This window comes from Struthio camelus, chromosome 13, assembly GCF_040807025.1.
Source record: "Struthio camelus isolate bStrCam1 chromosome 13, bStrCam1.hap1, whole genome shotgun sequence".
NCBI classification, from domain to species: domain Eukaryota; kingdom Metazoa; phylum Chordata; class Aves; order Struthioniformes; family Struthionidae; genus Struthio; species Struthio camelus.
In genome coordinates this window covers 13,839,241-13,852,676 of record NC_090954.1, presented here as the reverse complement: position 1 = coordinate 13,852,676, position 13,436 = coordinate 13,839,241, and the positions used below count along the sequence as shown (strand labels likewise).

The 13,436-nt window shown below is 44.4% G+C and overlaps 1 protein-coding gene across 12 annotated transcripts in view; it reads right to left on the bottom strand.

Annotated features, from left to right (window-relative positions):
* HTR4 (5-hydroxytryptamine receptor 4) overlaps positions 1 to 13,436 on the bottom strand; it is a 146,086-nt gene that overhangs the window by 68,764 nt on the left and 63,886 nt on the right. For 9 of the 12 annotated variants that reach the window (XR_011143868.1, XR_011143869.1, XM_068959316.1 and 6 more), the window contains 2 exons: positions 7,866 to 7,991; positions 5,510 to 5,710 (listed from right to left, as the gene is read on the bottom strand). Coding sequence is in view for 10 of the 12 variants with exons in the window: in XM_068959316.1 (XP_068815417.1) it covers positions 5,510 to 5,710; positions 7,866 to 7,991 (327 nt within the window). In the remaining 2 variants the exon portion in view is untranslated. The remainder of the gene's footprint in view (positions 1 to 5,509; positions 5,711 to 7,865; positions 7,992 to 13,436) is intronic. The other 3 variants (XM_068959321.1, XM_068959320.1, XM_068959323.1) reach the window with 1 other exon arrangement.

The window sequence follows — 13,436 nt, the reverse complement described above, 5'->3', positions numbered from 1 at the left end:
TTAAAATATGACTGAAGTTTGATATTTTCACTTTTCATCTCTAGCACAGAAGCAAAGGTTGAAATGATCTCCTTGCCCTTCTCAGGGGATGACCACAGAACAAAACACACCTGGAAGTGCTGCTCTCAGTACAGTCACAGCAAGGAGGTGACAAATTCAAAAGGAGAAAAAGGTGGATTTAAAAGGTGTTTTTTTAGCCTTCTTTTTATATGCAAAATCGATCTATTATTTTGTATCCACCTCTCCACCCAAGCTTCCTCTCCGCCCAAGCTGTTAAAAGTCCCTTTTGTCCTACTTGCAGAGGAGTTTTGGAACAGTATAGCCAACTTCATGATAGCAAAAGTGAACTAACATCGATGAAAAGGACAAAGGGAGTGAAGTGGGACTGCTGCTAGCTCTGGATGAGCTGAAGCAGGACATAGCACAGGTGTAGTATGCCCCTGGACTGTATCCTTAGGGACATGGTAAAGGCCAAAATCAAACTGCCTACGTTCTCTCTGTCTTCTTCCATCCGAATGCTTCTTCTGGGAGATGGAAGAAAAGGCCTCATGTTTCATTTTCATCAGAAAACGGTTTATTAAACAGGCCCAATAAGAACATTTTTTAATTTCCATGGTCTTAGGGAATGTTTAGACCTGACAGTATTCAAGGTAGGTGAGAGATATCAAGAGTTTTGCATCTGCAAGCACCATGGTCTGCTGCTTGTTTGATGGAAAGCAATTGCTTTCATACAAGGTGTTTTCCAATTTACTGAAGGCTGCCAGACCACGCCACTGAGTCAACACTGCACAAATGTAAAGTAACATATAGAATGGCAACTCAGGAAGAAAGAAAGTCTTCTTTAACCGAGTATCTGCGACATGAAAGAGACCACAAAGTAGCACAGAAATTCCTACTCAAGTTAGGAGCGTTTCTGTGCTCAGGGACTTTGTCCTACTCGATGTTAAATGACTTACAGAGATGCCCACAGCACCCTACTGGTGTCCCAGTCAGCTGTATTTTGCAAATCCCCTTAATCAATGCAGCAAAGGAAGAAATACAGCTCTAAGAAAGGAAGATGGCTAGGGACTGACTCACCTCCAAAATATTTTCATTTATAGCAGTTCAGGACAGCTCACAAACACCTCAGTAAAGGCAAATATGTGGGTACAAAAGGTACTGATGTCTCTCTACTGTGCTTAGTATCCAAAATTCAGGTACAACCCTCCAGGCCCCACTGGTAGGTGGTGAATACTGGTGATTTTTGTCTCCTCCTCCCATTAGTAGAGAAGATGGCTACCTATACACACATGCACAGTTCAGCAACATAAAGGACTTTGGCCAGTCACAGACTGTATGTACCTAACACGAGTACCCATCAAATGTATCGGGGACTTGGATCAAGCAGCCTAGGATAAGAGCCTAGGATAAGAGCTCTGAATTTTTCATTGCTCCCATGAACATCAGTGCTACAGAAGGCACCTTCATCTCTCTCAAGCACCACGGTAGCTAGTCTGAACATGGCATTTGGTCCTGGGAGAAGCCAAGAGCCCATCATCTTGGGACTAAGCTCAGATTCGGACTGAAATGTCTGATCAAACAGAAAGTGATGAAAGGCACACAGTTGATTAAGGCTTCTCCTTTTCACATGAGAGAGAGAGCTCTTTGATCTTCTCTTTCAGCTGACGCTCACTGTCAGCAAACACAGGCATTCTTGTGCCTTCTTGTACAGGGAGAAATAATACATCTTTTGAAAAGTACAGGATGAAATCCTGGCTTTTTTTCATATTAGTGGCAAAACTCTCATTGACTACTCGTGGAGTCAAAAATAACATCCTCGGCTAACTTCTACAGCAAGCTATAATGGCAAGGCGAGCTGTGTATGCCCTGCAGAAATTAGAGGATAGAGAAGTTTCTATGGCAAATTCAAGTGCCTTTGGAGAGCAGCAGCCTCTCTCAGGGATGTTTCTGTTAGTGGTCTGGTAATGGTGTTGTCTGTGGCGGTCATTGCTCTAACAAGCACTTAAGAAAGAAAGCCATTTTTAGAAGAGAAAGAAGGCAATCACAATACCAGGGAATTACCTAAAATTCAGATCAGCTCTGCAGCTACTCTGCAGAGGCATCATACTTTTAACGTGAGCACCAAGCAGAGGATAAATGCTGCAATAATTGTTTGTGTCAACCTGCATTCAGTCATCAGCTTAAGAGAACTTTTTCCCTTGCTCTGCCTTAAAAAACAAACAACAGCGCACGTATGGAAAACACATGAGAAAGAGAAAGAGCATTTGTGTGTCCTGAGATAATTACCTGACATCTTGCAAATTCAGGTTTGTCAGCTGTCAAAAATGACTGTTGTGTTTTTGTGTCCCAGTCAGCGCTACATTGCTTCATCATTCCTGAACTTGCACAGGTTTTCAGCACGCTCATGGTTCATTAATGAATTCATCCTGTGCTTCTTTGCAAGCAATTTGACTGCTGTTTAGTCTAATATTAAATATTCTTGAAGCTCCACAGTGCAGATCAGGATCTAACTGTCAGTGTATTCACGAGGAGAAAGTTTACAGGCATTTTCTAATGACTGTTGTTGCTATGACCCATTCACTTAAGATGACGTCCCACTCCTAGGACCTTCAAATTCCAAGGCGTAAGTGGGTGATGTCTTTCAATTAATTTGGCACCCAGATCAGTGGATTTGGGGGTTGTTTTTGTTTTTGTTTTTTTTAAGTCAATGTGTGTCTATCCTTCCCTGTACTTTAGAGGATTTTTTCCAGTCTGGAAGAAAAAGGAAGAGTGTTTGTGCACAAGCAACAGGTTTAAACACAGATTCAGCAAGTGGAAATCTTCAAAACCAGGATAATTTTATCGCAGAAGCCTGAGCTGCTGCCTGGCTGTTCAAGTGGAGCGATGCTGATACGGGACTCATTCAGGCGAAGTGCCTGTCCCCTCCGGATCCCAGCCCAGCCCGACACTGGGTCCCACGCTGAGGCAGGCCCTTACGGAGTGAAGCAGCCCTCTCAGACTTGCACTGTGCCTTTCCCAAGCCTAATGCACCAGCTGCTCTCAGGGCTCATGGGAAACAAGCTTACAGGCTGAGTCTCCCCCAAAAGGCAGTTACAGCTCTGCTTTCTTTTAAGACAGCCTATGTAATAGTGGATATTTTCACTTTTCATCTCTAGCACCGAAGTGAAGGTGAAATGATCTCCTCAGGGGGTGACCACAGATCAAAACACACCTGCAAGTGCTGCTCCCAGCACTGTTACAGCAAAGGGAGGGGGTGATCCCCATATCCCCAATATCCACTCCTTTTCTATGTAAAATTCCTGTGATTAAAACATTGGCCTGGGATGGGAGAATTCAGAGTTCAGCTCCCCGGACTCAGCTCCCCATTTCCACTTGCTCAAGAAATACATGGGGGAGTAATGAAGGAATTACTCTAGACAGCGACATGCATCCCTTTGCTGTGGCAGCTCTGTGTCTGGCAGAGAGAATTCAAGTCACCCGGGGCCAGAGGATGAAAGAGCGTGGGAGGAGAAGCAGATCAGCAGTCGGGCACTTAGGAAACGGTGCTGTCACGGACTGTCCAGGTGCACACGCTGCTCAGAACGTTTTGTTTAATAAAGAATAACCTTAGCAATCTCATTCTAGGTTTTTCTAGTATTTTTTTCCATTTCTAAATCATTCGAATGAGCTGGGTATGCTCAGATTCTTCCTCCAGCCTGTTTAGAAAAAAAAGATCTTCCTACGTGAAACTATGATCTCTGTTCTACATCCCTAAAACATTAACTTTGAGTGATGCATTTTGACAGCAGTATAACCAAGACCAGCTTCAAGACCTCTGCTGTGATACTGGCAGCAGCAAGAGAAACACTCGCCGCCACCCTCAGCCTCCGCATCCAGGAGGGAGCTGGACCCACAGGTCAGGCTGTCCCACAGCAGAAACCACATCAGAGCAGCTTCCTGTGCCTGACAAGGATCGGGGTCAAGGGCTGGGGAAGAAACAGTATCTTTCCTTCATGTCTTCTTGTCTACATAACTCCCTGTGCTTAATTAAGAGTGTGGAGAATCTAACTAACTCCAACGCTTTATATAACAATTCTACTTCCAGCGCACAGCATCTAACATCTGCTTTGCTGAAAGTGGCAGTTTGTCAACGTTTTTAAGTTTCCCATTCATGTTCCGGTCATACAAATTTCCAGATAAGAAAACATGCTGCAGCTATCACACATGAGCTTCCATCTGAACACACTAGTATATTTGGCGGTGGCCCTGTCTCCCAGAACAAAGGAATTCTGCCAGTCGGTAGAGAATTTAATCAAGTATCTTTTGAAGTCTGACTGGGTACAGAGTCTTTGAATGAAAGATGCTGCTCTGTAGATATCTGTTGCCATGATGATGAGAAAGATTATGGTTATTTTAGCCATGTCTGTTAGTTATACTAAATAATAGTATTTTTAAAGGTATTGAAAACTCGCCACAGAACTCAAGTGAAGGCTATATTAGTATATAGTAAGTCAAGGCTTATTAGTATAACTGTTGAAATTGTTTTCCTCTAAGTATTTTTGCAGTGAAAAATGGTTGTTACCCTGTAAGGTTTTTCAAAGTAAAACACAGTTAAAATTGAAGAGTTCTGCAATTTGCCCCGAATAAATGCAAATAAAAAACAAAAAAAAATTGTTTGCCATAAATTCTTTAGGATTTTGGCTTCATTTTAATTTTGCAAGAAAAGTTTAAAAGAGAAGAAAAACATTTAAATCTCCCACAAAGCTTATTCACCTTTTTCACCACCTCTACTTACTTCCTTATTAGCCTTCACTAGGGTAGACATGTAAATGGATGTCTTAGAAAAACAGCCTCTAAAATTTGGGGGGGGGGGGTATATTTTTCTCTGTATAATCTAGTAATATATGTCAAAATGTATCTTTTAGTATTATCAGTTTTCACCTGGATGTATGGCTGCTAACAACAGGAAGAGCAGTTCTGATAGCACTTATAAGATATGTCAAGTATTTCTTGAGAAGAGAATGCCAGATAATTTAGTGTCTCAGTACCTGGGGTACAGCACAGCACATCAAGCCATTCACCAGTCAAGTCTTCTCTCCAGCCGCTCACACTGAGTAATACCTGACTTTTTCAAGGAGGATAGCTCTTCTACTAAAGCAATGTCCTGTGCCTGATACATCTCTTTCTCTGACAGTTGTGTTCTTTTCTGTGGATTCATCTTTCAGCGTGTCTTTTCTCTACTTTGAAGAAGAAACTGTGCCACATCTGATCAATAATGCAAACAGAACTGTGACAGTTTGAACCAGCCGAGAATCTGGCTCACTCCATCAATATAAATCTCATTCTTTTCAAAGCCTTCCTACACCGACAAGGCTTCAGAGAGCTCCCTCAAAAAACAGCTACCAAGAGCGGTTTATTGCTATACAGTACCCAGCAGATTCATATTTGCTCTTCAGCTACTGTTGATAAGCAACAACATTGAGGAAACTTCAAGCAAATACTCTTGTTTTCTATGCTTTTCTATTCATACCTGTCCAGTGAAATGCAGCACAGATGAAGGATTGATGCGGTGGTGAGTAAAACATCTAGGGATGTTCGGACCAGGCAGAACATCTCTCCATAGATCCAGTTGTCCTGAACCAACTCAATAGCTCCAAATGGCATCACCAGTACTGATACCAGCAGGTCCGCAAAGGCAAGTGAAACAATGAAATAATTGGTCTTGATTTTCCTGCAAGACAGATAATAATATTACGGTGGAACAGTTTCAAAGCAGCATCCTCTATACGTGAACAGAGATTTCCACCTGTGTTTGGGTCTAATTCACTCTATCACACTACGAAGTCCCCTCTACTGTCCTCCTCACTTTATGTAGTCACATTCAGCTTGTTCCTAGTCTGAGAGCCAAACATCCACTGTGTTCCCTGCATAAATGCATTTTTCTGCTCACGTGGGGTGGGGGGGACAATAGGTGTTCACAAGCCTTGGCATCAGCAAAGTGGCACTTTGGCCATTTAGCTCCTGACTGGCTCAACCTCACATCTTGCATTTTTAAAGGAGAACTACAGAAGTTCAGATACAAATTTACCATGAAAGTAGGCCCTCAGAGAGTCCCTCCTCCTGTTAAGATTGGTGTTAATCTGCTGAGATAACACAAGTGTTTTCCTTGCACACTGCACAGTGCTTGGAGGCCCTGTGCATCCTATTAGTGTTCCATCAACGGAAATGGCCAGACTACATCTCCTTCGAGCCATCCCCTTCCAAAAGGGTGGCAAAGGAGGAAGGATCAACCTTTGTCTCCAAGAGTTAAGAGAATCTCAAATATGCCCCTTCCTCTTTTCCATCCTGCTAAGTTGTGATTCTCTCAGCAAGCTCTAGCAATTAGCAACAAGTTTCAATTTACAGCCAAGAAAAGTCACTATGGTTCTAGAGAAACCCTTTCACGCTTACAGTTAACAGGCAATACTGGGTCTATAAAGCAAAGGACCAGGTTTTCCCAGATTTCTGGGGATGGGTCAGCACCTATAATTCCTGTGGTGGAGGCCCAGGTAGTCAGATACAAGTGTAGTGATGGGACATAAGTCATGGGATACTCTAAATGAGTGTGGGAGACAACTGGAAAAGTGACTTTTCCGATGGAACATTTTGCAGGGCTCCCTGTGCAACGTGCAGCCTATTTAAAGCTCTTATGCTGGTGTCAGAAAGAAAAAAAGCAGTGGGAGAACTGGTGTGGGATGGATCAGAAGAAACCTGAGCACTGAGGTCCATGTGCAATTGCTGGGGGACACACAACCATCCAAAGGGATTTGTAAGGCCAGATCACACTTCCCCCATGGCTCCGGAAGCACTTGCCTCTACTGTGCAGTGTGGTCCTGTGCAGCCATGCCAGATCTAGCCCCAGAACAGGAGCAGGACTAGCCACAGAGGCACGACTTGGCTTGCATACCATGCTTTTCTTCACACTGTTCCAGGGTCCCAAGTTGGACTCTGCACACCAGGCTGTACTGCATTTGTTAGACTTACCTGGGCTAGATCAAAAGGAGCTGCTGCCTCTAACGGTGCCCCACTGGCCTATTGCTGCCCTGCGTTTTGGGATGCTGAGGCAGCCCATCGCCTTCTCATCGCAGGCCTTTGGGATGCACTGGAGGTGTCGTGGAGAGTTTGGGGTGGAGGAAGGGGATTTTATTTTAACTTGTAAATTGAGAAAATCCTTCCAGAAAACACTGAGAAAACTCTAGACTGAAGCTCTAATTTTAACGTGAAGAGCACTTTTTAAATCATAACACTAAAATAAAATTACTCCATTAAAAATCCCACGCAGAATATGACTGAAGACTGTTGAGTACCTCACTCTGCTCCTGAGGCTTGTCTGACAAATCCCAGAGTTAGCAGCAACCCCCTGAGACAGGAATTTTGCTGATGACCCCCCTGAAAGTCACCGGGAACAACTGCCAAGCTGTGGCAGCGGGACATACTAATTGTAACAGACTCTTGATCGGTGTGTTTTCCTGATGGGCTTATTAGAAAGGGAATTTGAAATGGTAAAGGAAAAGGGACAGGGCCCAACCTGTTCTTCACAGAATCCCTGCTTGGCTCTATTATACTATTTATCCGTTTTTGACCTTGGGAGCGCTAAAAATGTAGAGGATGGATACCACAGTCCCCCAGTATCCATCTGAATCCAGATGCATTGAGAACAGCGTGAAAGCCTGACGTTACCATGACGTTAACGGCTGCAGAGGACAGAGCAGAGACCGTTCTCTGTTGCAGCGGTGTATGTATGTCCTCAGCTGCATGCACGGGGCTTTTTACAGGGCAGTTTGTGCAGTCCTGACCCGTAAGTTCCCCCTCTGGGAAAGAACCAGGTCGGGCTGCGAGGGGCTCACCTGAGCTGCCTGTCCCTGCACACAGCCACCATCACCAGCAGGTTCCCCAGGATGGCCATGAGAATAACCGCTGATATAAAGGTGAGCAGCACGATCTTCTCTGCTACGCCGAAGCCCTCACTCGAACTGGGGAGCACAGAAAAGAAAATGCAACAGAGTCTGTAGGGGAACTGCCAGCCACAACCGCAGTGCAAAGGACGTCACGCAGGGGCATTCGTTCAAGCACGCGCCACAGCAGCGTCCTCCACCCCATCCCAGCAAGAAAGCGTCCCCGCCAATATCTCAGCAGCGTTTAACAGCACATATTTCACATTTATGGGAAAAGCTGTGAGACTTGTATCTGTCACCAGGAAAGCTACGCATGAAGAATTTCTGCAATACCTGTGACAGCCCATTTTGCCCCACTGGCGGATAAACTGATGAATACAGAGAAGGAGCCCATTTTATAGCGCTGAAGATAACTGAACAGGTATGTGTTGTTTTCTGAATGTCCCTTCCACTTAAGTACCTCTAGAAGAAAATGTTTTCATTCACTTTTCACCCCAATAAATAATGGTATTTTCCATATAGAAATATTTTGATTTTCTTCTCTTTTCTTTTTCTTCTACATAATCTTTTCCCTTGTTCCCTCTTCCCTTCACTCTGAATCACAGACTAAGAGGTAGTCCGGCATTTTTTTTCTTCTTTTCTACTTATTAACCTTTTCAGAGTTGGACAAAGGAAAAGAAAAAACATTAAAAGGAAATACCCAGTCTACCCCTACCATGACATTAATAATTTCTCTCAGTTAATGAGGACAAAGAAAAAAAAAAGGAAGAATAACATGAAGTACAATATTTGACATATTTTAAGTTTGCATTTCCAAAAATATTTTGTTAGGTGTTACAAAAAAAAACTTTTTCCCCTTTGGAGACTGCAAAACAGGAAAGCAATAAATAGCATGCAGTGTTCAATTTCTCATAAAATTGTTTTCATTGTGAAATTTTTTTGAGCAACTTTTCCTTTTAGGCTATTTCTAATTATGTATCCAGAACAAAAGACATCCCAAACCTTCACCTGCTTGGGTAACTTTAGGTATTACATTGCATAGATGAGAATGGGTGTTTGTTCATATTACCAAGTGTGACTAGAGATAAACTGACATTGAGAGCAGCACTTGACACTGATTCAGCACGGAAATTTCTTCACAGCATACGGAGCTGGCATTCAGCAGTCAGGATTAATGTTGTGAGATTGTTCGGGTAATTGAAAAAACTAACCTGTTATTCTGTTTTAGTCTCATTTGTTTGTTTGACTTCCTCTAGGGTCATTTTTTATTTGCTAACTGCATTCCAGATGATTGTTACACTTTAGCTCATTGAATGAATTTTCCTGATTTTGGCAAAAGCTAGAAGAGATTAGAAACACTGCAGATGTTCTGACAATGAAACTTGTACCGTTTTAATAAGCTTCTAATGACTGACTTCCCTCTAAACCTGCATTGCAGAACATCCATTTTTATACCTAAAAGACATGCCACTTTTGAGTATGACTTTCCTCTGTGCTGCCAGTTGTGTTAATAGATCAGACTTGAGCCTGCTGAGGTTCTGCATGGTGGTGAGATGGCAACTGGCCTGTTCATATGGAGCGTCAACTGTGTCTCAGAAGTTCCTTGATTTACAAAGAAATGCATCCAACGTTGCTGTGTAGATTCACCCAGATGGGTGAGGATGCTCACAAACAAATAAGGAAGAGGAAAGGAAATGCCCTGGCCTCCCAGTCTTTCCATAGAAACATATGGCACTAGGCAGATAAATGCAGGTTCAAAAGCAAGTACAATTAGGCTATAAGAGAGAGGCAACGGCATACCCTGCCTTCACAAATGTGTGTCTGTATGCCAAGTACAGTGCTTTCTCCCCTGTGAGAGCATATACACATAATTCCACATAATTTCATCTGTTCAAACCAGGAGTGTAACAAATTTCATGCAGAGTGGACAATGGGGTGTATCTCATGTACCTGCAGGATTTTCTGGCAAAAGGTCCTTGAGATTTGCTGGCCACACGTCCCTCTCCAAGTGGCTTGTTGGGAATACTGCCTGTTTACCAGGAGAGGGGGTATGTGTGGCTGAGAGCAAAAAGCTACCCAGTGAAGAAGCAGGCTTTGTCTTGCATTCAAATGAATGGTCGCAGCATAGCTGGCAAAGGGATGACTTCTTTTGCCCTAATGGTTTTCAGTGCTAATGTCAGTGAATCCCCTCCTGCTTAAAGGAGGAAGGTTTCTGGTGCCATGTTGAAGCGGTCAGATGTAGCCATGGGTTTGCATTCAGTAAGACACTTATTTTCGTGCAAGTCAATTATGGATGCTGAGATAGGAGAAAGGCAGTCAAGAGTGGGTTTTACCGAGCATCTGAAAGAGTTTGCACTTAATTAGAAAGAGCTGTCTACTAAGCTTAGCATGACTTCATTGAGGGCAATTAAGGCCCCAAGAAGCACCCACATGTCTTTCGAGCAGCTGGTGGCTCTGAGCAAATCTTTCCCTCCATTCAGAAATGTCAACAAGCCTCTGCCATAACTAAATGTGGGTTTCACAGTATTTATTGAGAGCTCTGCTTCCCATTGCCTTGGGTCATTAGTTCTGATAAGGCTACTGAGACGAGTGGGTTTGGTTTCGGCAGTTACTGCGACGCTACTTACATTGCTGCCTGCAATTTTCCTACATTGCTCTAGTCACACTTTCTCACATCTGATATAAGAAAAGCCACAATGATCAAAGGGGTCTGTCTCCTCCATCATTCTACCTCTGGCAGTAGCCTGCAGGAAATGAAATGCCTACATGAATACACCAATACTTCCCTTGTATGCTCCCTGATCTTCCATGAGTTTGTGACCCCGGGGTTTTGTTTTTAATAGCTCTTGGTGGATTCCTTTGGCTTCCCTCTCTCTGTTCTGAATTTTTGACCTCTCAGTACATCTCTGGGCAGCTTTTCTCCTAGGACTCGTAATAACATGTCAAATTCAAAACCAAGCAAATGGCATCTGTTTCTGTGCTCCTTGGTCACCAGTGGCTACTCCAAATTGCAGATAAAGACTCTTTCCTCAAAACCAAAGGCAACTGGGATCTAATTCCTCATCCTGGCCCCAGAATCCCAAGCTACTCTACAGAATCAGTCACTGGCCACATGGCTGGTCCCAGGAAAAGGTTGTCACTACCCCCCTCCACAAAATCGCTCACCTGCTCTCCTGTCCATCTCCACTTACATCTGACTTGAAAGATCTCCTTTCTTCCAGAAACAAAGTCCTCTTCCTGAGATATTAGGAAGAAGGAAGCTGGAAGCTGGTGACACACAAATCTGTACTGCAGCAAAGGGCTTTGGAAAAGAATGAGCAGCCAGGAGCTGGTCCCTTCCCGTGTGCATTATGCAGAGTGGGAGGCACAAGGTAATTTTCCTCTACTGGAGCACCACAGACCACTCCGGCCCATTGTTTGCCCTCCTTGTGCAGCTGGTTCTTGCACAGCTGGGGAAGGTTAGGCATTTGCAAAGCAGAAGTATTTTGAGCAAAACTGATCATCAGAGCCTTCATTAATAATGTTCATCAGCAGAAGAAGATCCCATAAAAATTAGGGGGAAAAAGAAAAGAAACAACTTCAAAGGCAGGTCTTAGCCACCGGCCTCCTAGCTGGGTACATGGGGGGATGAAAAGCCTCTTGGAACAATGGGGGTGCCATGATCAAAGGCACCGTGATTATGGAGCTATAACTGCACCTGTCTAAATGGAGCCTTCATAATGGACTAACATTGCTCCATGGTTGCATCTGTGGAACAAAATGTCAAACTACACTGAATGGCTCCATACAAAAGACGTTCCTTTTCCTCCTGAACGAGCATGGCAGCACATACATGCTATCACAAAGGTAATGAGAATGGTGATGGTTTAACTTATACAGAGCCAGTTAGAGAGTGAGATTTATATTTTGTCTTATCTAGCTTTGCCTGTCCTGCTTTTCCTAATCAATACTCATCACCACAGTATTTGAGCACCTTGCATCCTTCTGTACTCTGCAGCATGTACAGAGGGGGAGACATCTCCCCTGTCCCCGAGCCCTGCCAGGAGGGTATGAACTGGTTATGGTCCATAGATAGGGCTTGTTGCTCCACCATGAAGTGCCTTGGGAGGGAGGTCTGGCAACCAGCCCTGCTGGATCTTGTCTGGGGGCAGCTCTGTGGTTTTGAGGCTGCCTAATGAGAAATCACCGCTCCTCCTCACCCCTTGGATTGGGTCCCTCAGGCTGGTGGCCAAGCTGTCCAGTGAAATACACTTGCTGTCAGGAGGTCCTACGGTCTAATCCCATAGAGGGAGTTAAAGAGGAGGAGTGAAACATTTTGATTTGACCTGTTGATTTGACCTATTGCCACCTGAAGGATGAACCTCCCCCCAGGCACCGGTGCTTGAGGTAGGCACAGCAAGCTCTTCGCATCAGCTCTCCCCTCACTAGCGTTGGATCAGTTTTGTCAAGATTTACCCTCAGCTGCTCTTTACACAGCTGTGACAGCATCCAAATGCCAGGCAGCTGGGTCATGTAACGTAGCAGTGGAAAGCTGGGTGTTTCCTGTGTGTTGCTGACTTTTTAGCGCACATTGCTCTTGTCATGATTTACACAGGTCGTTCTGCAGCCCTGGGAGGAGGAGGGAGGTTGGGGGATGCCAGAGAAAAGGGCTCTGGGGGTGGAGAGGAATCATGATTTTCACTGTGCAGCTGGGACAAAAATAGCTGCAGACACCTCTATCCTCTTTATTAGCTGCAGGATTTTCTGCTCCCTTCTCTCACACGCTGTGAACTTTTACAGTTGAGAAAACATTATAACTCTGAAGTTATCACTTGCCAGATTTGGTCCTTCGGCATGGGAGGCTGACACCGAGTTTCAGCGGGGAGAGCATACTGAGCTAAGCAAAGACATTCAGAGCGCAGGGTCGTGTTTTTGGGTGGATGGGAGATTTATTTTTGCAAGGGAGGTGCTGGCAGTCTCCTTTTGTAAAACTCACAGATGTTTTCCTCTCATTTTTGCTCAAGGGGAAGGATAGCGACCATAACAGGAGGTGAAAGCTTAGATTCCCTGCCCTGTGCTTCTAGACACCTTCCTGTGTGAACAGGCTTCCTCGGTGGGACAGAGACCTCCACTCCTCCCAGCCTCCTCAGCTGCAACGATCTGTGCAACTGAACAGGCACTAAAGGGAATTCCCCGTTCCAGGTCTTTGGTATTTTGGTCTTTGGAATTTCACTGGCAAAACAATCTCTGGAAATGCCAAAGGAGGCCAGCACTGAGCCACTTTTTGCAAGATGCCCTGCTTGAAAACTGAGGGATGCTTCAGCAATGGACAGACACAGCCCTGCAAATCTCCAAAAGGCACAGACTGAGAGATTCTGATCTATTGAGTTTAACAAGGAGGTGGCAAGTGGCATCATCAGCAGGAAACAGGAATGTGTTTTAAGGCCATATTTCACAGATGAAGTAAACTGGAAGGGTTGTCCTTAAGTTGGTGGCATTCTGGTCTACAGCATTTGCACTTGTCTGGCCACAACCCAGGGCTCC